Here is a 22,565-nt window from a genome sequence, read left to right as displayed (position 1 = left end):
TTAGAAGAATCTGGAGGAAATGAAATGAGTTTGGCATGCCAGGGCAGGCTATCCTTAGAAACACATTTCTCCCTATAACCCCAAAGGCTAAACTACCACATGAGATTTGATTCTAATCTCTTCTGCTTTTAATTGAAAGTGAAAATTGTGCTACATTTTAAAATTTTTTCTTTAACTTTCAGTTCAGTTCAGTTCAGTTGCTTAGTCGTGTCCAACTCTTTGTGACCTCATGAACTGCAGCACGCCAGGCCTCCCTGTCCAGCACCAACTCCCGGAGTTCACTCAGACTCACGTCCATCGAGTCAGTGATGCGATCCAGTCATCTCATCCTCTGTTGTCCCCTTCTCCTCCTGCCCTCAATCTTTCCCAGCATCATGGTCTTTTCCAATGAGTCAGCTCTTCCCATCAGGTGGCCAAAGTATTGGAGTTTCAGCTTCCACATCAGTGCTTCCAGTGAATACCCGAACTGATCTCCTTTAGGATGGACTGGTTGGATCTTCTTGCAGTCCAAGGGCCTCTGAAGAGTCTTCTGCAACACCACAGTTCAAAAGCATCAATTCTTTGGTGCTCAGCTTTCTTTATAGTCCAAATCTCACATCCATACATGACCACTGGAAAAACCATAGCCTTGACTAGACAGACCTTTGTTGACAAAGTGATGTCTCTGCTTTTTAATATGCTGTCTAGGTTGGTTATAACTTTCCTTCCAAGGAGTAAGTGTCTTTTAATTTCATGGCTGCAATCACCAAACTGGGCTTAAATCAAACATTGCACAGCAATTGGAATTTGTGAATAGAAACACCATTATAAGCTAAAATAATTAGCCTAAGTTAATGTCCTATATATAATTCAATGATAAATCACTAAGTGTTTCAAACCACTTTCACCCACATTTATAGCTATGCATGTCTTCATTCAGTTCAGTTCAGTTCAGTCGCTCAGTCGTGTCCGACTCTTTGCGACCCCATGAATCGCAGCACGCCAGGCCTCCCTGTCCATCACCATCTCCCGGAGTTCACTCAGACTCACGTCCATCGAGTCCGTGATGCCATCCAGCCATCTCATCCTCTGTCGTTCTCTTCTCCTCCTGCCCCCAGTCCCTCCCAGCATCAAAGTCTTTTCCAATGAGTCAACTCTTCACATGAGGTGGCCAAAGTATTGGAGCTTCAGCTTTAGCATCATTCCTTCCAAAGAAATCCCAGGATTGATCTCCTTCAGAATGGACTGGTTGGATCTCCTTGAAGTCCCAACATTTAGATGATTAGTACATTTTAACTAAACCTTTGTCCTGAAAATTCATCATTCATATAGCTGAATTCTCAAGAGGCACATACTCAAAAACCTTGAACTTTATGTAAGACTTTGCTTCAGAAAACTTAAGTTTTCTTGTCTTCTCCTGGTCACAGAATAAATGAATGAATGAATAGACCCACCATTTCAAATTTCTGTTATATTAATATACTAGAGGGTTATTGATGAGCAAGATATACTCGATTCCTGATCTCGTGAAACTAATTGTATTGTGGGAAAAACAACATATTTAAACAAAGTAGGGTTTTTTTAAACCTTTAATTGGAGGAAGATTGCCTTGCAATGTGTTGGTTTCTGCTATTCAACAATGAGAGTCAGCCATAAGTGTGTGTGTGTGTGTATATATATGTATATACACCTATGGAGAACAGTATGAAGAATCCTTCACAAAAACGAGGAATGCAACTACACTATGACCCAGCAATCCCACTACTGGGCATATACCCTGAGAAAACCAGAATTCAAAAAGACACACATACCCTAATGTTCACTGCAGCACTTAAAGCAGCTTTTAACAAGTGATGAATGCTGATATGAAAATAAAGGGGGTGAAAGTGACAGAGAGTAACAGCAGTTAGGGTTTATGGTAAAGGCTACTTTGCTATCTTTGGTAGGGAAGATATGTCTGAAGAGGACACAGTGCAGCTGAGACATTAGCAGCTTTAAGAAAAAGCCATGCAGAGATCTAGAGAAAGAATGTTCCAAGCAGAGGGCAAAGGCTCTGAGTCAGATGTAAGCTTGATGTACTCTAAAGTCAGAGGGAGTATAGTAGGAGAGAAATCAGTCAGAGAGCTTATAGAGGACTGACATGATCTGAATTACTTTTTAAAAAGATAACCCTGCCTACTGTGTAAGGACAAAAGTGGTAGTAAAAACGTGTGTGTGTGTGTGTGTGTGTGTAAATATATATGGGCTTCCCCTGTGGCTCTGCAGTGAAGAATCCACCTGCAATGCAGGAGCCACAAAAGACACAGGTTCAGTCCCTGGGTCAGGAAGATCCCTTGGAGGAGGGCATGGCAACCCACTCCAGTATGCTTGCCTGGAGAATCCCATGGACAGAGGAGCCAACACTACTGAAGAAACTTAGCATGCACACACACATATTAGTATATAATAAAAGGAAATTCTATTCCTATGGAAATAATTCCTAAGAGAGAGAATGGTGTCTGGGAACAAAGGGGCATAGAAAAATAGGATTTGTTTCAGATTATTCAGATATTCAGAAGATAATATGCCAAACCCAATACCTCATATTTTCTAAGAACTCGACCATGCATGAGTAGTTGTTGTTCAGTCATTGCTAAGTCTTGTCCAACTCTTTGCAATCCCATGGACTGCAGCACACCAGGCTTCCCTGTCCATCACCAACTCCTGGAGTTTACTCAAACTCATGTCCATTGAGTCAGTGATGCCATCCAATCATCTCATCTTCTGTTGCCCTCTTCTCCTCCTGCCCTCAATCTTTCTCAGCATCAGGGTCTTTTCCAGTGAGTCAGCTCTTCATATCAGGAGGCCAAAGTATTGGAGTTTCAGGTTCAGCATCAGTCCTCTCAATGAATGTTTAGAGTTGATTTCTTTTAGGATTGACTGGTTTGAACTCCTTGCTGTCCAAGGGACTCTTAAGAGTCTTCTCAAGCACCTGTAAATTCCTTTCAGGTGTTCCTTATTCTCTTTGTATAATCCACAGTAGCTTGAGTTATTCTTCGTGGATTGTAGGCATTGCCTAAGTTTGTATGTGTGTCTGGATGAATAGATGGGTGGGTGGATGAATGGAGGGTTGGATAATTAAAAACAAATGTAGAAGTTGTTTAATTTTATTGTATTTTAGGCTCATGATCCCTCTGAAGAAATGTATTCATATGTTACTTGCTAGCATAATCCACTAATAATTACAATTTCTAGTTAAAGATAAACAAAAATAACATGACAAACACTAGAGATTTTACCTGAAGTCACAAAGTGAATTATTAGATTTTTTCCAATAAAAGAAGTAAAATAATGAAAGATGCTTCTAAAAGCTTAGACTTAGTATAGATGTCCCAGTTGGAGGACTATATTTTTATTTTATTTTAATAAACATGTTTTAAAGGATTATCCAAGATCCATGTTACAAAAATCTAATGCGCTATAATCTTATACACCTGTCAAATTAAGAGAGCACAAATAACGTTTGACAAAAATTTTGCTTAGCACTATTGAAGTGTTTGCAATAGTTTCTGGTTTAAGATTTTACTTTTGACTTATTTTGTTTTAATCTTTAATCATTAAGAATAGATTACCACCTTATTTTAGAATGTAATCAAGAAAAAATGTTCTAAAGAAGTTTTGAGATTTTCTCCCATCCTAGTCTGAATTTGAAAAAATTCTATTTTAAATATTTTTATACAAGATTTCTAAACAGCATAGTTTAATTGGTGATAGGAGATCACGAAGACTAAATTAACTACTATATATTATTGAATGCGTACATGATGTATGAATATAAAAAGTGCTTTGTAAACCATAAAATTAAATACAAATGCTATTGGTTTTTAGCAGCATGGTAATGCTGATCTCTGATGTTTGAACTGCCTTTCTAATAATATCACAGCCTGTTACTCTCTTGATGAAGTCTCCTCATATCACAACAGAGAAATAAAATTATAAACTTTTTAGACATACCACTGAGTAATCAACTCCCTTCACAAGGATATTTTGGCTTAATAACGAAACATCTTAATAGCTGAAATTATTACCCACTGAGTTACTGTCACTACAATGTTCTAAAGCAGACAAACTTCCTGGAATGAGAAACCCAGCCCTTTTGATTGATATTTCTTTTTTAAATTAATTTATTTATTTTAATTGGAGGCTATTTATTTTACAGTATTGTGGTGGGTTTTGCCATACATTGGCATGACTCAACCATTGGTGCACATGTGACCCCCATCCCGAACCCCCCTCCCATCCCCCCTCCCCATCCCATCCTTCCGAGTTGTCCCAGTGCACCGGCTTTGAGTGCCCTGTTTCATGCATCGAACTTGGACTGGTCATCAATTTCACATATAGTAATATACAAAGCAAGAGAGTTCCAGAAAAACATCTATTTCTGCTTTATTGACTATGCCAAAGCCTTTGACTGTGTGGATCACAATCAATTGTGGAAAATTCTGAGAGAGATGGGAATACCAGACCACCTGACCTGCCTCTTGAGAAATCTGTATGCAGGTCAGGAAGCAACACTTAGAACTGGACATGGAACAACAGACTGGTTCCAAATAGGAAAAGGGTTATGTCAAGGCTGTATATTGTCACCCTGCTTATTTAACTTATATGCAGAGTACATCATGAGAAACGCTGGGCTGGAAGAAGCACAAGCTGGAATCAAGATTGCCAGGAGAAATCTCAATAACCTCAGATATGCAGATGACACCACCTTTATTGCAGAAAGTGAAGAGGATCTACAAAGCCTCTTGATGAAAGTGAAAGTCGAGAGTGAAAAAGTTGGCTTAAAGCTCAACATTCAGAAAATGAAGATCATGGCATCCAATCCCATCATTCCATGGGAAATAGATAGGGAAACAGTGTTAGACTTTTTTGGGGGGGGGGCTCCAAAATCATTGCAGATGGTGACTGCAGCCATGAAATGAAAAGACACTTACTCCTTGGAAGAAAAGTTATGACCAACCTAGATAGCATATTGAAAAGCAGAGGCATTACTTTGCCAACAAAGGTCTGTCTAGTCAAGGCTATGGTATATCCAGTGGTCATGTATGGATGTGAGGGTTGGACTGTGAAGAAAGCTGAGTGCTGAAGAATTGATGCTTTTGAACTGTGGTGTTGGAGAAGGCTCTTGAGAGTCCCTTGGACTGCAAGGAGATCCAACCAGTCCATTCTGAAGGAGATTAGGCCTGGGATTTCTTTGGAAGGAATGATGCTGAGGCTGAAACTCCAGTACTTTGGCCACCTCATGCAAAGAGTTGACTCATTGGAAAAGGCTCTGATGCTGGGAGGGGTTGGGGGCAGGAGGAGAAGGGGACAACAGAGGATAAGATGGCTGAATGGCATCACTGACTCGATGGACGTGAATCTGAGTGAACTCTGGGAGTTGGTGATGGACACAGAGGCCTGGCGTGCTGCGATTCATGGGGTCTCAAAGAGTCGGACATGACTGAGCGACTGAACTGAACTGAACTGAATATACATATTTCAGTGCTATTCTCTCAAATCATCCCACCCTCCCCTTCTCCCACAGAGTCCAAAAATCTGTTCTTTATATCTGTGTCTCTTTGGCTATTTCACATATAGTGTTGCCATTACCATCTTTCTAAATTCCATATATATGTGTTAATGTACTGTATTGATGTTTTTCTTTCTGACTTCACTCTGTATAATAGGCTCCAGTTTCATCCACCTCATTAGAACTGATTCAAATGTGTTCTTTTTAATAGCTGAATAATATTCCATTGTATGTATGTACCACTGCTTTCTTATCTGTTCATCTGCTGATGGATATCTAGATTGATTCCATATCCTAGCTTTTATAAACAGTGCTGTGATGAACATTGGGGTACACTTGTCTCTTTCAATTCTGGTTTCTTCAGTGTGTTTGCCTAGCAGTGGGATTGGAGGGTCATATGGCACTTCTATTTCCAGTTTTTTAAGGAATTGCCACACTGTTCTCCGTAGTGGCTGTACCAGTTTGCATTCCCACCAACAGTGTAAGAGGATTCCCTTTTCTCCACACCCTCTCCAGCATTTATTGTTTGTAGAATTTGAGAGCAGCCATTCTGATGGGTGTGAGATGGTACCTGTGGTTTTGATTTGCATCTCTCTGATAATGAGTGATGTTGAGCATCTTTTCATGTGTTTGTTACCCATCTGTCTGTCTTCTTTAGTTCTTTGGCCCATTTTTTGATTGGGTAATTTATTTTTCTGGTATTGAGCTGCATGAGCTGCTTATATATTTTTGAGATTAATTCTTTGTCAGTTATCTCATTTGCTATTTTTTTTCTCCCATTCTGAAGGCTACCTTTTCACCTTGCTTATAGCTTTCTTTGTTGTGCAAAAGCTTTTAAGTTTAATTAGGTCCCATTTGTTTATTTTTGCTTTTATTTCTGTTACTCTGGGAGGTGGGTCATAGAGGGTCTTCCTGTGATTTATGTCAGAGAGTGTTTTGCCTATGGTTTCCTCTAGGAGTTTTTACAATTTTTGGTCTTAAATTTACATCTTTAATCTCTTTTGAGTTTATTTAGTATTCAGTGTTAGAAAGTGTTCTAGTTTCATTCCTTTACATGTGTTTTGACCAGGTTTCCCAGAACCACTTGTTAAAGAGATTGTCTTTTCTCCACTGTATATTTTTGCCTCCTTTGTCAAAGATAAGATGTCTATAGATGCAAGGATTTATCACTGGGCTTTCTGTTTTGCCCCATTGATCTATATGCCTGTTTTTGTGCCAGTACCATACTGTCTTGATGACTGTAGCTTGTAGTATAGTCTGAAGTCAGGCAGGTTGATTCCTCCAGTTCCATTCTTCTTTCTCAAGATTGCTTTGGCCATTTGAGGTTTTTTTGTATTTCCATACAAATTGTGAAAGTATTTGTTCCAGTTCTGTGAAAAATGCCATTGGTGGCTTAATAGGGATTGCATTGAATCTGTAGATTGCTTTGGGTAGTATACTCATTTTCACTTTATTGATTCTTCCAACCCATGAACATGGTATATTTCTCCATCTGTGTCATTTTTTATTTCTTTCATCAGTGCTTTATGATTTTCTATATATAGGTCTTTTGTTTCTTTAGGTAGATTTATTCCTAAGTATTTTATTCTTTTCGTCACAGTGGTGAATGGAATTGTTTCCTTAATTTCTGATTTTTTGTTGTTAGTGTATAGAAATGCAAGTGATTTCTGTGTATTAATTTTATATCCTGCAGCTTTACTATATTAACTGATTAGCTCTAGTAGTTTTCTGGTGGTGTCTCTAGGGCTTTCTATGTAAAGGATCATGTCATCTGGAAACTGAGAGTTTTACTTCTTCTTTTCCAATCTGGATTCCTTTTATTTCTTTTTCTTCTCTGATTGCTATGGCTAAAACTTCCAAAACCATGCTGAATAGCAGTGGTGTGAGTGGGCACCTTTGTCTTGTTCCTGACTTCAGGGGAAATGCTTTCAATTTTTCGCCATTGAGGATAATGTTTGCTATGCATTTATCATATATGGCTTTTATTATGCTGAGGTATGTTCCTTCTATGCCTGCTTTCTGGAGAGTTTTTATCATAAATAGCTGTTGAATTTTGTCAAAGGCTTTCTCTGCATCTGTTGAGATAATCATACGGTTTTTATCTTTCCATTTGTTAATGTGGTGTATCTCATTGATTGATTTGTAAATATTGAAGAATCCTTGCATCCCTGGGATAAAGCCCACTTGGTCATGACGTATGATCTTTTTAATATATTGTTGGATTCTGTTTGCTAGAATTTGTTGAGGATTTTTGCATCTATGTTCATCAGTGATATTGACCTGTAGTTTTCTTGTGTGGCATCTTTGTCTGGTTTTGGTATTAGGGGGATGGTGGCCTCATAGAATGAGTTTGGGAGTTTACCTTCCTCTGCAATTTTCTGGAAGAGTTTGAGTAGGATAGGTGTTAGCTCTTCTCTAAATTTTTGGCAGAATTCACCTGTGAAGCCATCTGGTCCTGGACTTTTGTCTGTTGGAAGATTTTTGATTAAAGTTTTGATTTCTGTGCTTGGGATGGGTCTGTTAAGATTTTCTATTTCTTTCTGGTTCAGTTTAACACGATAGCCCCAAACCTATGGGATTCAGTGAAAGCAGTGCTAATACATAGCAATACAAGCTTACCTCAAGAAACAAGAGAAAAATCAAATAAAGAACTTAACTTTACACCTAAAGCAACCAGAAAAAGAAGAAATGAAGAACCCCAGGGTTAGTGGAAGGAAAGAAATAAAAATTAGAGCAGAAATATATGAAAAATAAACAAAGGAGACTATACCAAAAATCAAGAAAACTAAAAGCTGGTTCTTTGAGAAGATAAATAAAATAGACAAACCATTAGCCAGACTTATCAAGAAAAAAAAAAGGGAGAAGAATCAAATCAACAAAATTAGAAATGAAAATGGAGAGATCACAACAGACAACACAGGAATACAAAGGATCATAAGAGACTACTGTCAGCAACTATATGCCAATAAAATGGATAACTTAGAAGAAATGAATGAATTCTTAGAAAAGTATATCTGATACTTCTTAAAGAAAAATTCTATAAATACCATTCTTGATGTGAGTCAAAATTTCCCCCCTCCCTTCTCCTTTTCTTTCTTCCTTTTCTCCCTCCTTTTTAAATCCATTTTTCTCTCCTTCCTTCATTCCTTTTTACTTCCTCTTTCTTTTCCACCCCTTCCTTGAAAGTATGTTTAAACTATAACATTAAGCATAAGAGGGATTTTCCATCTGCTCTTTCTGCCTCAGTACACTACACTAATCACATGTTGGGGCTTCCCTTGTAGCTCACTTGGCAAAGAGTCTGCCTGCAGTGCAGGAGACCCAGGTTCAATCCCTGGATTTGGAAGATCTCCTGGAGAAGGAAATGGCAACCCACTCCAGTATCCTTGCCTGGAAAATCTCATGGATGGAGGAGCCTGGTGGGCTGCAGTCCATGGGATCGCAAAGAGCTGGGCAGGACTGAATGACTAACACTTAATCACATGTTACCCACTTCCTTCAAAAAGTTTGGTCAAGATTTGTTAAAGTTTGATTTTACATCTCAAGAAAAGTAGCAGAAGATTGTTTCATACTTAGTGTGTATACAATAAGATTTGCTGTTGAAATTCCCATAATTAAACTTTTTCCTCATTAGTGTTCTCTATATTTATTCTGAAATTATGTCTCACAGTATATGTTAGGTTGACTATTTTATTCTATAATCCTAAAATATAACTCATACATGAATTGTGAGTTTGATTTTTAAAAGAGAATTGAATGATTTTCCTCTAGTCTCTTATATTTGTTATAATTGATAATGTTATAGTTTCTGCTCACTCAGTTGTTAGTGTTTTCAAAACTTTTCATTATAATCCCATTCTGATTAGAATAACTGAAGTCTTTTCCTTTTGTAGTTAAGAAATGTCCTAAGACCCAAGTAAATATTTTAAAAGGCATGTGATATCTAAACTGTTTCAAATGTTTGTTTGGTGAGGGTCCATACAGGTGGCAGGTGTTCCTACAGCATGTCTGTGAGAGGGAGACATGAAACACTAGTTAGTTCATACTTGCACCAGGAATGATAAATTCTGTCATGCCATCAATTATGTTTATCAAGATGTCCAAAATTATTCATTGGTCAGTGCAGAGATACAGAGACAGTTATTTGGAGCTTATTAATATTGTTCAAAAATGTTACATTTTCTTAAACTTCTGGTTAGCTGTACTGGTTAACTTATTGTTTTAGGAGACTTAGAATATTAGCAGAATGTATTTGTCTTATGTCTCAAAAAATATTATTTGGCCAGGATTGCTTCTAAATAAAGATTATTTATAAGCGGCATATGGTTCACTTCTAAAGTCAAGATTATAGTTCTGCATATTTTTATTTTGAAAAGAAATTCCATATGTTTAATCTCTAATTGAGAGTATAAATATAAATGTTTTTTATAGAGTGTTGCCATGACTACTTCATCTCTATGTGTATGTGAGTGTGTATGTCTTTGGGTGTCTGTACTTCTGTGTATAGATGGACACATAGATATTTTATCATGTGTATATGTGTAATGGCCTATTATTTTGTGAAAATATGGCTTATGGAATTTTAAAGAATGAACACATTTTCTTATGTTATAATAGGTTTAAAGTCAAAATAATAAACCATATTTAATCATAGATAGTTTATGCTTACATCTCTATAAACAACAATAAAGCTATGCAGAAAAAAATTAAAAAATTATCAGTACATACAGATGTCCCTATTAGTCTTTGTGGTAAGAGAACTCTTAGTGATACTTTAATTTCCTCTCTCATTTGAAAAACTTTTCCATAATTAAAAAAATCACATTAAATAAAGTGTTTTCCTCAGTTAGAGGGAATTTACTTCAAAAATAATTATCTGTCCTATCAATATAGGGGCCTTTTGTAAGTGCATGTCATTTCCCTTCACTTTGTTTTATCTAGTAGAAAAAAAAATCATAAATATTGGATTATTAGAACCATAGAAAATTTGTATTTTTAACCAAGGGCTAACTATAGAGCTTCTCCATTTTGGCTGCAAAGAATATAATAAATCTGATTTCGGTGTTGACGATCTGGTGATGTCCATGTATAGAGACTTCTCTTGTGTTGTTGGAAGAGGATGTTTGCTATGACTAATGTGTTCTCATCGCAAAACTCTATTAGCCCTTGCCTTTCTTCATTCTGTACTCCAAGGCCAAATTTGCCTATTACTCCAGGTGTTTCTTGACTTCCTACTTTTGCATTCCAGTCCCCTATAATGAAAAGGACTTCTTTTTGGGGTGTTGTTTCTAGAAGGTCTTGTAGGTCTTCATAGAACCGTTCAGCTTCTTCATCATTACTGGTCAGGGCATAGACCTGGATTACCGTGATATTGAATGGTTTGCCTTGGAAATGGAAAGAGATCATTCTGTCGCTTTTGAGATTGCATCCAAGTACTGCATTTCAAACTCTTCCGTTGACTATGATGGCTACTCCATTTCTTCTAAGGGATTCCTGCCCAGAGTAGTAGATATAATGGTCATCTACCCATTCTAGTCCATTTTAGTTCACTGATTCCTAGAATGTCCACGTTCACTCTTGCCATCTACTTTTTGACCACTTCCAATTTGCCTTGATTCATGGACCTAACCTTCCAGGTTCCTATGCAATATCACTCTTTACAGCATTGGACTTTGCTTCTATCACCAGTCCCATCCACAACTGGGTGTTGTTTTTGCTTTGGCCCCATCTCTTCATTCTTTCTGGAGTTATTTCTCCACCGATCTCCAGTAGCATATTGGGCACCTACCAACCTGGGGAGTTCATCTTTTAGTGTCCTATCTTTCTGCCTTTTCATACTGTTCATGGAGTTTTCAAGGCAAGAATTCTGAAGTGTTTTGCCATTCCCTTCTCCAATGGACCACGTTTTGTCAGAGCTTTCCATCATGACCCATCCGTCTTGGGTGGCCCTACATGGCATGGCTCATAGTTTCATTGAGTTAGACAAGCTTGCGATCCAGGTGATCAGATTGGTTAGTTTTCTGTGACTGTGGTTTTCAGTCTGTCTGCCCTTTGATGGATAAGGGTAAGAGGCTTATGGAAGCTTCCTGATGGGAGAGACTGACTGAGGGGGAAACTGGGTCTTGTTCTCATGGGCTGGGCATGCTCAGTAAATCTCTAATCCAATTTTCTCTTGATGGGTGGAGCTGTGTTCCCTCCCTGCTATTTGAAAGTGAAGTGGTTCAGCCCTGTCCGACTCTTTGTAACACCATAGACTGTAGCCTACCAGGCTCCCCTGTCCATGGGATTTTCCAGGTAACAGTACTGGAATGGATTGCCATTTCCTTCTCCAGGGGATCTTCCCAACCCAGGGCTCGAACCCAGGTGTCCCACATAGTAGACAAACGCTTTACCGTCTGAGCCACCAGGGAAGTCCGCGGAGCGAGCACGAGGAGCCAGGCGTGCTGGGAGCAAGGGGATAGGCTCCGGCCGCGGCGTGCTCTGGTGGGCGAGCCGGAAGACCCGCGAGGAAGGTGAGGAAGCCTGCAGCGGGGCTCAGATAGGCGCTCACCGGGCCAGGAAATCCCACCGCCCCGTCCTGCCCGCGGAGAGGATGCCCGATCGCGCACACACCCTCGGTCCACGAGGGTCGCAGCGCGCCGCCGCCACCGCGCCGAGGGCCGAGGGGAGGAGGGCGGCGGGGCCCCCTTCTCCACCCCACCCCCGTCGCGAGCCTGCCCTCGCCGGCGGCGGCCCACTGGGGACGGCCGATGCGCGCCCTCGGCGTCCGTCCGTCCACCCGCCCCAGAGGGGTGGGCGATGCCGGGCGGCGAGGACCCGGCGACCGGCCCGCGGGGGACAGACCGGGGACCCGACCCGCGCTCGGGTGAGCGGGGACGCGGCGGGCGTCACGGGCGCGCCCCCTCGTCCAGCACGCGACGGCGGCGGCGGCTGACAGCCGGCGGCGAAATGGGCAAAGGACCGGGGCGCGGCAGGCCGGGAAGCGAGACACGCCGGGGCGCGGCCCGGGAGCCCCCAGAGCCGCAGAACGCTCTGCGCCGCACGCCGGCGCCCCCACGGCCTCCCTCGCGCAAGGCTCCCCGCCGCACACCGACGCCCCCACGGCCCTCCCTCGCGCAGGCTCCCCGCCGCACGCCGGCGCCCCCACGGCCCTCCCTGGCGCAGGGCTCCCCGCCGCACACCGGCGCCCCCACGGCCTCCCTCGCGCAGGGCTCCCCGCCGCACGCCGGCGCCCCCACGGCCTCCCTCGCGCAGGGCTCCCTGGCGCAGGGCTCCCTGGCGCAGGGCTCCCCGCCGCACGCCGGCGCCCCCACGGCCTCCCTCGCGCAGGCTCCCCGCCGCACGCCGGCGCCCCCACGGCCTCCCTCGCGCAGGCTCCCCGCCGCACGCCGGCGCCCCCACGCCCTCCCTCGCGCAGGGCTCCCCGCCCGCCCCTTGCTCCGGGCTCCCGGGGCACTGCTCCGCCCGGGAGCCACCTGCGATGGAGGCCGCGGGACGACCCCCGCGTGAGGCGAGGCCGGCTCGGTCCCAGGCAGGGGAAGGGAAGGCGGGCGGTGGCAGGCGCGGGACGAGGAGCGGCCGGCAGCGGCGGGGCGGGGCCGGCCAGCGCGCACGGCGGGGGCGCGGGCACCGCCTGGGGACCAGAAAACAAGGGGACACGGCCCGGAGAGCCAGCGCGGGGCCCCACCGCCACCCACACACGAGGGCGGTCCCGGCCATCCCGGAGCGGGCCCCGCTGCCAGGGCTGGAGCCGTCCACCCGTTCCTCCATCCGTGCTCGACAGATCCATCTTCATCTAGTCTGACCAGAGGCTCCGCATCCTGGGGACAAGGCTCTCGAAGGAGGCGGCCCACACCGTGACTGCCCACCGCCACCGGCTGCGGCTAGACCAAACTACAGTGGCCTCGTTTCATTGAGTTAGACAAGGCTGTGGTTCCTGCGATCAGACTGGCTAGTTTTCTGTGACTGTGGTTTCAGTGTGTCTGCCCTCTACCAACAGCTACCATCTTGGGTTTCTCTTACCGTGGACGTGGGATATCCCTTCAGGGCTGCTCCAGCAAAGTGCAGCCGCTGCTCCTTACCTTAGACAGGGGTATCTCCTCACGGCCACCCCTCCTGGCCTTGAATGCGGAGTAGCTCCTCTTGGCCCTCCTCGCCCCTGCAGCTGCCACTCCTTGGACGTGGGGTTGCTCCTCTCAGCCGCCTCCCCTGGCCTCGGGCATAGGGTAGCACCTCTCGGCCGCTGCCCCTGACGTCAGGCGTGGGGTAGCTCCTCTTGGACACTGCCCTGACCTCGGGCCTGTGTTAGCTCCTGTCGGCTGCTACCCCTGACCTCAGAAGTGGTCATGTGTAGTTGATACATGAATAGAGATATTGGTAAATAGAATGTAATGGCAGGAATCTGACCAGGAGGATGAAGATCTGAAATCAAATTAGACAGCCTTGTCTAGCTCAGTGAAACTAAACCATGCCCTGTGGGGCCACCCAAGACAGGTGGGTCATGGTGGAGAGGTCTGACAGAATGTGGTCCACTGGAGAAGGGGATGGCAAACCACTTCAGTATTCTTGCCTTGAGAACCCCATGAGCAATATGAAAAGACAAAATGATAGGATTCTGAAAGGGGGACTCCCCAGGTCAGTAGGTACCCAATATGCTAATGGAGATCAGTGGAGAAATAACTCTAGAAAGAATGGTGATGGACAGGGAGGCCTGGTGTTCTGTAGTCCATGGAGTCTCAAAGAGTCTGACAGGACTGAGCAACTGAACTGAACTGAACTGAAGGAGGAAGACAGGAATTTTTGTAACTATTTGAATTTTCAAATTGCTATGCATTTTAAATATTTAAGAAAACAATGTATTAATAGTTCCAAGTATTTTTGAAAAGCTACGTTTTAGTACTTCTTGCTCTTTGTTTTTACCACTTAATTCTCCTTTTTCCTCTGTTAGTGCCTTTTCACAATGTTTAGATTTGGTTGTGTTTAAAATATTTAAGTATTATAAAGGAAAGGATTGGGTATCAGAGAAAATGGATTATAATTCAAAACTGCTATCATTTTGGATAAATAACTTAAACTCTCTGTGTTTAAATTTCATATTATTTATGAAAATAGGAAATCAACCAGATATTACCATTTTTTTCATAATTAAAGATACGTATTTTACTTTACAATGTAAGCCCATCTCACTTTAAGGAGTTTCTCAAAGAAATATTTCTCTAATAAAATATTCAATAAGAAAATGGGCAGTTTTACCACATAAAGAACAATGGCCAAAATCATATTTTAACCATTCTCCACCATGGAGATTACATTTATCATTTATTTTATCATTAATTATATTTTTGAAACTTTTATATGGACTGCTGCCTGTTGCTCATACATTCACATTCATTCATTTGACCCTAATTAATAAGTTCATTTTACCTTTTCATACTGTTCATGGGCTTCTCAAGGCAAGAATACTGAAGTAGTTTGCCATTCCCTTGCTTTTGAACTGTGGTGTTGAAGAAGACTCTTGAAAGTACCTTGGACTGCAAGGAGATCCAACCAGTCCATCCTAAAGGAGATAGTCCTGGGTGTTCATTGGAAGGACTTGATGTTGAAGCTGAAACTCCAGTGCTTTTGCTACCTGATGCAAAAAGCTGACTCATTTGAAAAGACACTGATACTCGGAAAGATTGAGGGCAGGAGGAGAAGGGAACAGGAGATGAGATGGTTAGATGGCATCACTGACTCAATGGACATGGTTTTGGGTGAACTCCAGGAGTTGATGATGGACAGGGAGGCCTGGTGTGCTGCAGTCCCTGGGGTTGCAAAGAGTTGGACACGACTGAGCAACTGAAGTGAACTGAATGTGTTCATTATAGAAAACTTGATACTCCATAGAATGCAATTCTTGATTCTTTGACTTTTTGTCTGGTCATTGTCTTTTGTTTCCTTTTTGTATTAAAAATACTTAGTATAAATACTTTCCTGGTGGACTTGTGGGTTCAACTTCACCTTTCAATGCAGGATCCCTGGTGGGGTAGTTAAGACCCACATGCTTTGCAGCCAAAAAACAAAAGATAAAACAGAAGCAGTATTGTAACAAATTCAACAAAGACTGTGAAAATGGACCACATCAAAGGGAAAAAAAGGAAGAAAAGAAATACTTGGTATATTTAGCCCAGCAATCTAGTTACCCTGTTCCACAGATGAGATCATTACCCAAGGGCCTGATGTAATAGCTGCTCCTTTCCCCTTCCAGTCAGCCTCCAAGCAGACTGTCAAGTTTCCCTTAATAGGTTATTTTTTTAAGTGTGTGTAAAAATGACAAAGCAACATTTAAATTTAAATTAGCACACATCCTACATGTTTCATGCATGTTTTGTTTTATAATACTCACTACAAACAAGGTGTTGGAGAAGACTCTAGAGAGTCTCTTGGACTGCAAGGAGATCCAACCAGTCCATTCTAAAGGATATCAGTCCTGGTTGTTCATTGGAAGGACTGATGTTAAAGCTGAAACTCCAATACTTTGGCCACCTCATGCGAAGAGTTGACTCATTGGAAAAGACCCTGATGATGGGAGGGATTGGGAGCAGGAGGACAAGGGGATGACAGAGGATGAGATGGCTGGATGGCATGACCGACTTGATGGACATGAGTTTGAGTGAACTCCGGGAGATGGTGATGGACAGACAGGGAGGCCTGGTGTGCTGTGATTCATGGGGTCGCAAAGAATTGACATGACTGAGCAACTGAACTGAACTGAACTGAACTGGCAAGCAAAGCCATTTGCATGTATGAACATTATAGAGGTTTAAAATTAAAATGTAAAATCTCACAGCACTTTAAAAGACATTTCCTGCTCTCAGTTTATATCATTATCTGATATGTCTCTTTATAATGTGCTGATATTAAATATTTAAATTCATTTTTATTTAGATCCTTTCAGATTGTTTCAGTATGTCATTGACTATGCTGTCATTGTTACCACTTTGGTGAGGATTTATCCTAATCACAGCTTTTTTCCTCTCTGACAGCTCTTTCAAACATTTGATTGGAGGATTAGATGATGTTTCTAATAAAGCATATGAAGATGCAGAAGCTAAAGCAAAGTAAGTGAAAATCTGATGGGCCCTAATTTTGATTTTTAAAACATGGTTTTGAATAGACATAAAGTCAAATATTTTGTTGAACTTAAAGCTCAACATTCTGTTGGAAAAAAAGTAACTACTTATGAGTGAAAATAAGTAAGCTGCTCAAGATAATTATTACATGGTATGCTTACTTAGTATGTCTCTCCTTAAATATGAAACCTTAATTTGGTGAGGAAGATCATCTGTACAAGAAAAAATGATTAGTTTAAAATCCAGTACAAATAATTGAATATAAGTAAATACATTATTTCTTTCACTGAAAACACTTTTTGAATGAATTGTGGTTGAGCTCACCAGTTTGTGAAATTGTATGAAAAATAATAAGGCTGGAAATATTTCCTCATGTGAGTACACGGTTGCTTTACATTGAACTTTGTCAGTGAAAACTAATCAGTTGATCTAAGAAAGAAGTGGAAAATTTTGTTAGAGCCAAACTTGAGTTATAACCCGGAAGAACATCTCAGAAAGCTCTGAGAACTGTTCCTGCCCACCAGAAGTCAAAGCACCATTAATGTAAGTTTTTTTTTTTTGGACAGAGGGCTGTACATCAAATGACATATTTTTGACATAATCCAGATTTAAGTGACATATGACCCCTTTCAAGTAGGAAAGTTATCTTTAAGGAGTTGTTTTATTGTGCTAGGAGAATGTTGCTCTTTCTGGTTGAGCAGGTATTTCTGCCAGTGGGGTAGGTTTGGTCAATACATGATACAGATACACAAGACATATTGTGGGGAGAGAGGAAACCAAAGGGCAGAGCAAACTTTTTGTTTGAATTTTTCTTGTCTTGCCATAAAATATAAATTTTATTTCACAACTTGTGTTGTTATGATTTGAGATAGTACATAAAGTTATGAGATAGTACATATACCACAGTATTTTTATATAACAGAGTACATTTTTGTCTACTAGAATTATTTACTTTAAAACAAAGCTTTACTTTTTTTTAAACAAAAATGTGAAGTAATTTGAGATTGACTATTTTCTGCAAAAAATTTATGTTAATTTTTTAAAAAAGTATACTCTATATAATCCTGTTCTTTCTCCCAGGAAGGTAACCTGAGTAAATACAATTTTGTATTTGATATCATATAGGATACAGGAAGGTTTGATTCAACTAATATTGGTGACTAGATGGTGCAGGAGAAGAATCTGATTGGCTGGTCTGGTAGCAACCTAAAAAAGGATAAAATAAATTCTTTTGCCTTGAGAATCTATGAAGATTAAAAATTTGGACTAGAACTAAATAATTATTATAATTCATTTTGACAGATAAAGTTCTATTATTTTCAAAGCTATATAGAGATATATTCACATTTTCTTCTCTATATAATTTGTTTTTGTTTCCTCTGCTCTTTGGAGGGACATAGACTTACATCCCGGAGAAGGCAATGGCACCCCACTCCAGTACTCTTGCCTGGAAAATCCCATGGACGGAGGAGCCTGCTAGGCTGCAGTCCATGGGGTCACTAAGAGTTGGACACACTGAGTGACTTCACTTTCACTTTTCACTTTCATGCGTTGGAGAAGGAAATGGCAACCCACTCCAGTGTTCTTGCCTGCAGAATCCCAGGGACGGGGGAGCCTGGTGGGCTGCCGTCTACTGGGTCGCACAGAGTCGGACACGACTGAAGCGACTTAGCAGCAGCAGCAGCAGCAGTGTACCTCTGGCCTTACAAAGGTTAAGTTATGTATATGACTCATTAATTCTGGGCATTTATGGGTTCACTTGCACATGCTTTAACTAAAGGTAGGCTGCTGCTATTGCTGCTGAGTCGCTTCAGTCATGTCCGACTCTGTGCGACCCCATAGACGGCAGCCCACCAGGCTCCCCCGTCCCTGGGATTCTCCAGGCAAGAACACTGGAATGGATTGTCATTTCCTTCTCCAGTGCATGAAAGTGAAAAGTGAACGGGAAGTCGCTCAGTCGTGTCCGACTCCTCCCGGCCCCATGGACTGTAGCCCACCAGGCTCCTCTGTCCATGGGATTTTCTGGGCAAGAGTACTGGAGTGGGGTGCCATTGCCTTCTCCAAGGTAGGAAGGAAAGCAAATCTATTGAGATTCAGATTCAATTAGAAGATAGGTGTAGCAACAGGTCTTCCCACTGGAAGAGAATCCATCAATACAAAAAAACATGACTCTGAATGAGAACTAGAAGCCTCAGGTTGTACTCTTGGCTCTGTTATTGCCAACCAACGAATTCTGGTCCTGTCTTAACATCTGTCTCTCAGTCTCATTATCTTATCTCTATAATGTTATTTAGTGATTTAATTAATGGCAATATATAAAAATACTTGGTAAATTATAAAGGGCTCTACAAGTAGATGGTATTTGTAGAAGTAGTCACTGGAAATTTACTCTAATGTATTTGGCTAGATGGTTTGATTTTCAGACAATTTATTGCAGATCTATTATACAGAACAAGTTATATCTGAGACAGTACTCTTTAATCTTATGTAGGCAAACTTGTCTCAATTTAGTAGCATATTGTAAAATTAAACCTAGCCTGGAAATTACCTGTAAGTATCATTTTAATAAAAGAGAAACATTTAGTTAAAAGAAAGTTCAATTATTATTAAAGAACCAAAAAGGGCAATAAAATGATGACCTACATTTAAATGTTGTTCTTTGATGTATAAATTTAATGGATTATAAATTAATCATTATATTTATACTTGCATATAAATCAACTAGGATAAATTAGCTTGAATTTTTCTATTCAGTTAATACTAAATCCAAATGAAAACATAACCCACATACCTTAACATTGATTATTATTTAGAAAAAGGAAATAGCTTGATGAAAAATGAAAGTCTAAGACCATTGATCTAAATTCTAGAGAGATGAATAATGTGCATTGTATTCTTCAAAATAACTATAATTACTGGCGAAGGTGTTGTAATGCTTTTTACACGGTTAGCATTTTATAGCTTTCTAATAAATAATCAACATCTAAAGATTTCTGAAGTTGAAAGCGTCTTTTTAATTAGGTGTCTTATCGCTCAGAGAAGGAAAACTGTTAAATTATTCCCCAGGGAGGATTTTTAAGTTGAACTAACATGTTTAAACATCTATTTGCGACAGCACTGTTTTCTCTTCCTATTGGATTTCTTTCCCTCCAGTACATTGTGACTTCACTTTGTATTTAAGGAACTTGTGAGGTTTGCCAGCACTGCAGGGGATAGGAAAAGGCTCCAATTGATCTAAATTTCCTGGATAATTTTGTTAATGTCTCTGGGTTTCTACATAGATCACAAATTCTGCACCATTTGAAACTGAGATGACGATTTGGCTACCCAGTGTAAGCTTTATTCTTTCAAGGTCCCCTTGACTGTGCAAAATCCACTAAAGATAAGATTAATATTTTATAAAACCCAACTAAAATGATCATGTTATTTATTCATGTGAAATTATTGTTGGCATTGTCTCATTGACTGTGCCTATTTGGGTAAAAAGAAAAGAGGTAGAGCTGATGGTAAAGGTGGATTCAACTGAGACATTTAGAAACTCACTTGTAGAAACTTAGCTGTTAGCACAGTCAGGATTCAGCGGCAGAAAACAGACCATATCTTTCAGAGAAACCACACCAAGTGTTCAGTTTGAATGGCTGGTCCAGAAAATTTGACCTGAAATATCCCAGGGAAATATTTCTCAAAACTCTTCTCCAAAACAAAATAAAACAAAACAAAACTATTCTACTGCAGAATATGTGCCCTGAGATATATTTCCTAGAAAGAAAATTATCCATGACAGAAACTTTACCTTTATGTCATGTTTAAGCTTATCTTAATTGCTGTTAATTATCCACTAAGGGCTTCTCCTTTTTAAAATTTGAAGTTATAATCAAAAAGACATTAGATGAAACAATCTCAGATTGAAGGTAAAGCTCATTACATCTTATTTAGAGCAGAAAGTAGCATGTATGATGAAAGGTATTTTCATTAGAGGAAAGGAATTTTAATGACATTATTTTCCTTAAAGACTATGTTTTTATTCATTTAATAGACATTTAGAAATATGCTTATGATAAGTTAAGGATTGTACTTTGCAGTGTGCATACAAAATAGAAAACATATTTTCTAATAGTAAGGGTCTTGCAGTTTAGTGGGGAGACTGATGTGTAATTCAATAATTATTTTCAATATTTACTTCTAGGTTATGATACTTCTTGTGATAAAGCCCTGTTTGGGTAGAGAAACTGATCTCCATATTTATATCCTATCTTATTAAAAAATAACCATGCAGAAAATCAAATAGAAAAAAGCACATATTCTATTTCATTCTAAGTATTTCTGATATATGAATATAGACTACTTCTTAAATGAAATATTTTCAAGTTAGCTATCATTTTTTATTGTTGAATTTGTACTCAGTAGTTATAGGCAAAACATCTGTTTTTCTGAAGGAAATACTTATATATAGTAAGCAATTAATTTGAAGTATATGTAATTATAATTATCATAAGAATTTTTGGTATAAAAACTGCTCTTCAGTGAGGGATTTATGTATACCACAGCTATATTCCCTGATTAGGGTTATACAGAGCAGAAAAACAAAATAGCAAATTAAAGGCAGTGTTTTATTTATAATGATGTATATTTTTAATTAAACTATTTTATATTTTCATGCTAAAAGAACATAGTGATATAGATTAAAAAGAAAAATCACAGTCTAAACAAATTAAGTATAACTTCTATTAACTATCTTTGTGTTTAAAATTGTACTTATGGTCATTTACAATTTTATATTCTGCTTTTTTGATTTAACACCTATCATATTATAAGCATTTATAATATGATTATATATAGTTCTTAAACATAATTTTGTGGTGACCTGATAACACAGTGAACGGATCCTAATATTATGGATTGATTCAATTTGTACCCTTGTTGATTCAATTTACTGTGCTTTTGAAAATACGATCTCAATCACTGCCTTAAAAAAAAGTAAAAAAAGCACCGACTGGACAACAAAAAATACTCTCAAACTGGTCGCATCTAGCAGTACTTTCCAAATTATTATATGTCAGGACACTCCTAGAAAATGAGTATAGCATCTTATGCCAGTTGATTCACCAGCTCTAACTCTGTCCTGATGCTCTGAAGGGATTCATATCTAAGCCCTTTAGTTGAGAAGCTCTGATAGTTATGTGAGTATAGATTCATGAGTGCATTTACTTACGATCTCAGTTGATGAGTATTGGTATTGTTTTCATATGGAGGAACTGTTTCTTATGAGAAAATCTCTATAAATCTTTGAGTGTGATCGTGTATATTAAATCTGCATTGCTTGGTAGATAGGTATGTAGGTAAGTAGACAAATGTTGTTGTTCAGCAGCTAAGTCATTTCCAACTTTTTGTGACTCCATGGACTGCAGCATGCCAGGCATCCCTGTCCTTCACTATCTCCCAGGAATTTGCTCAAACTCATGTCGGTGATGTTATCTAACCATCTCACCCTCTGCCACCTTCTTCTCCTTTTGCCTTCAGTCCTTCCCAACATCAGGATCTTTTCCAATGAGTTGGTAGAAACATAGATAGGTTGACTGATTTTAAAACATTCTATAATCACCTAGAAGGCCATTGTGTAACAGCATTATTTGTGTTCATTCCATTTGTCATATGCATTCACTTATTTAACAAATATTTTCTGTGTGCCTGCAGAAGGTTACATATAAAACAGTGAATAAAGTAGCCATGCTCCTTGCCATCATGGTACCTATGGTCCAGTGGAGGAGAGAGAGACACAGTAATTATTCTGGGAATATTTCTCTGAGGAAGTGACGTTTTAACTAGATTTGAGCTGAATTTTGAAGACTTAGCTGGTACTAGCTAGGAAAGAATTAGCTGGTATTAGTTGGGCAGGGAAGTGTTGATAGTATTTTAGACAGACA

At 40.2% G+C, this 22,565-nt stretch overlaps 1 protein-coding gene across 2 annotated transcripts in view; it reads left to right on the top strand.

The window, feature by feature from the left end:
* PRKG1 (protein kinase cGMP-dependent 1) overlaps positions 1–22,565 on the top strand; it is a 1,303,224-nt gene that overhangs the window by 1,164,403 nt on the left and 116,256 nt on the right. For both annotated transcript variants that reach the window (XM_069567846.1, XM_069567847.1), the window contains one exon: positions 16,555–16,629. In XM_069567846.1, coding sequence (XP_069423947.1) covers positions 16,555–16,629 — 75 coding nt within the window. The remainder of the gene's footprint in view (positions 1–16,554; positions 16,630–22,565) is intronic.

This window comes from Ovis canadensis, chromosome 22 (genome assembly GCF_042477335.2).
Source record: "Ovis canadensis isolate MfBH-ARS-UI-01 breed Bighorn chromosome 22, ARS-UI_OviCan_v2, whole genome shotgun sequence".
Lineage (NCBI taxonomy): Eukaryota > Metazoa > Chordata > Mammalia > Artiodactyla > Bovidae > Ovis > Ovis canadensis.
This window is presented reverse-complemented; position numbering and strand designations above follow the sequence as displayed.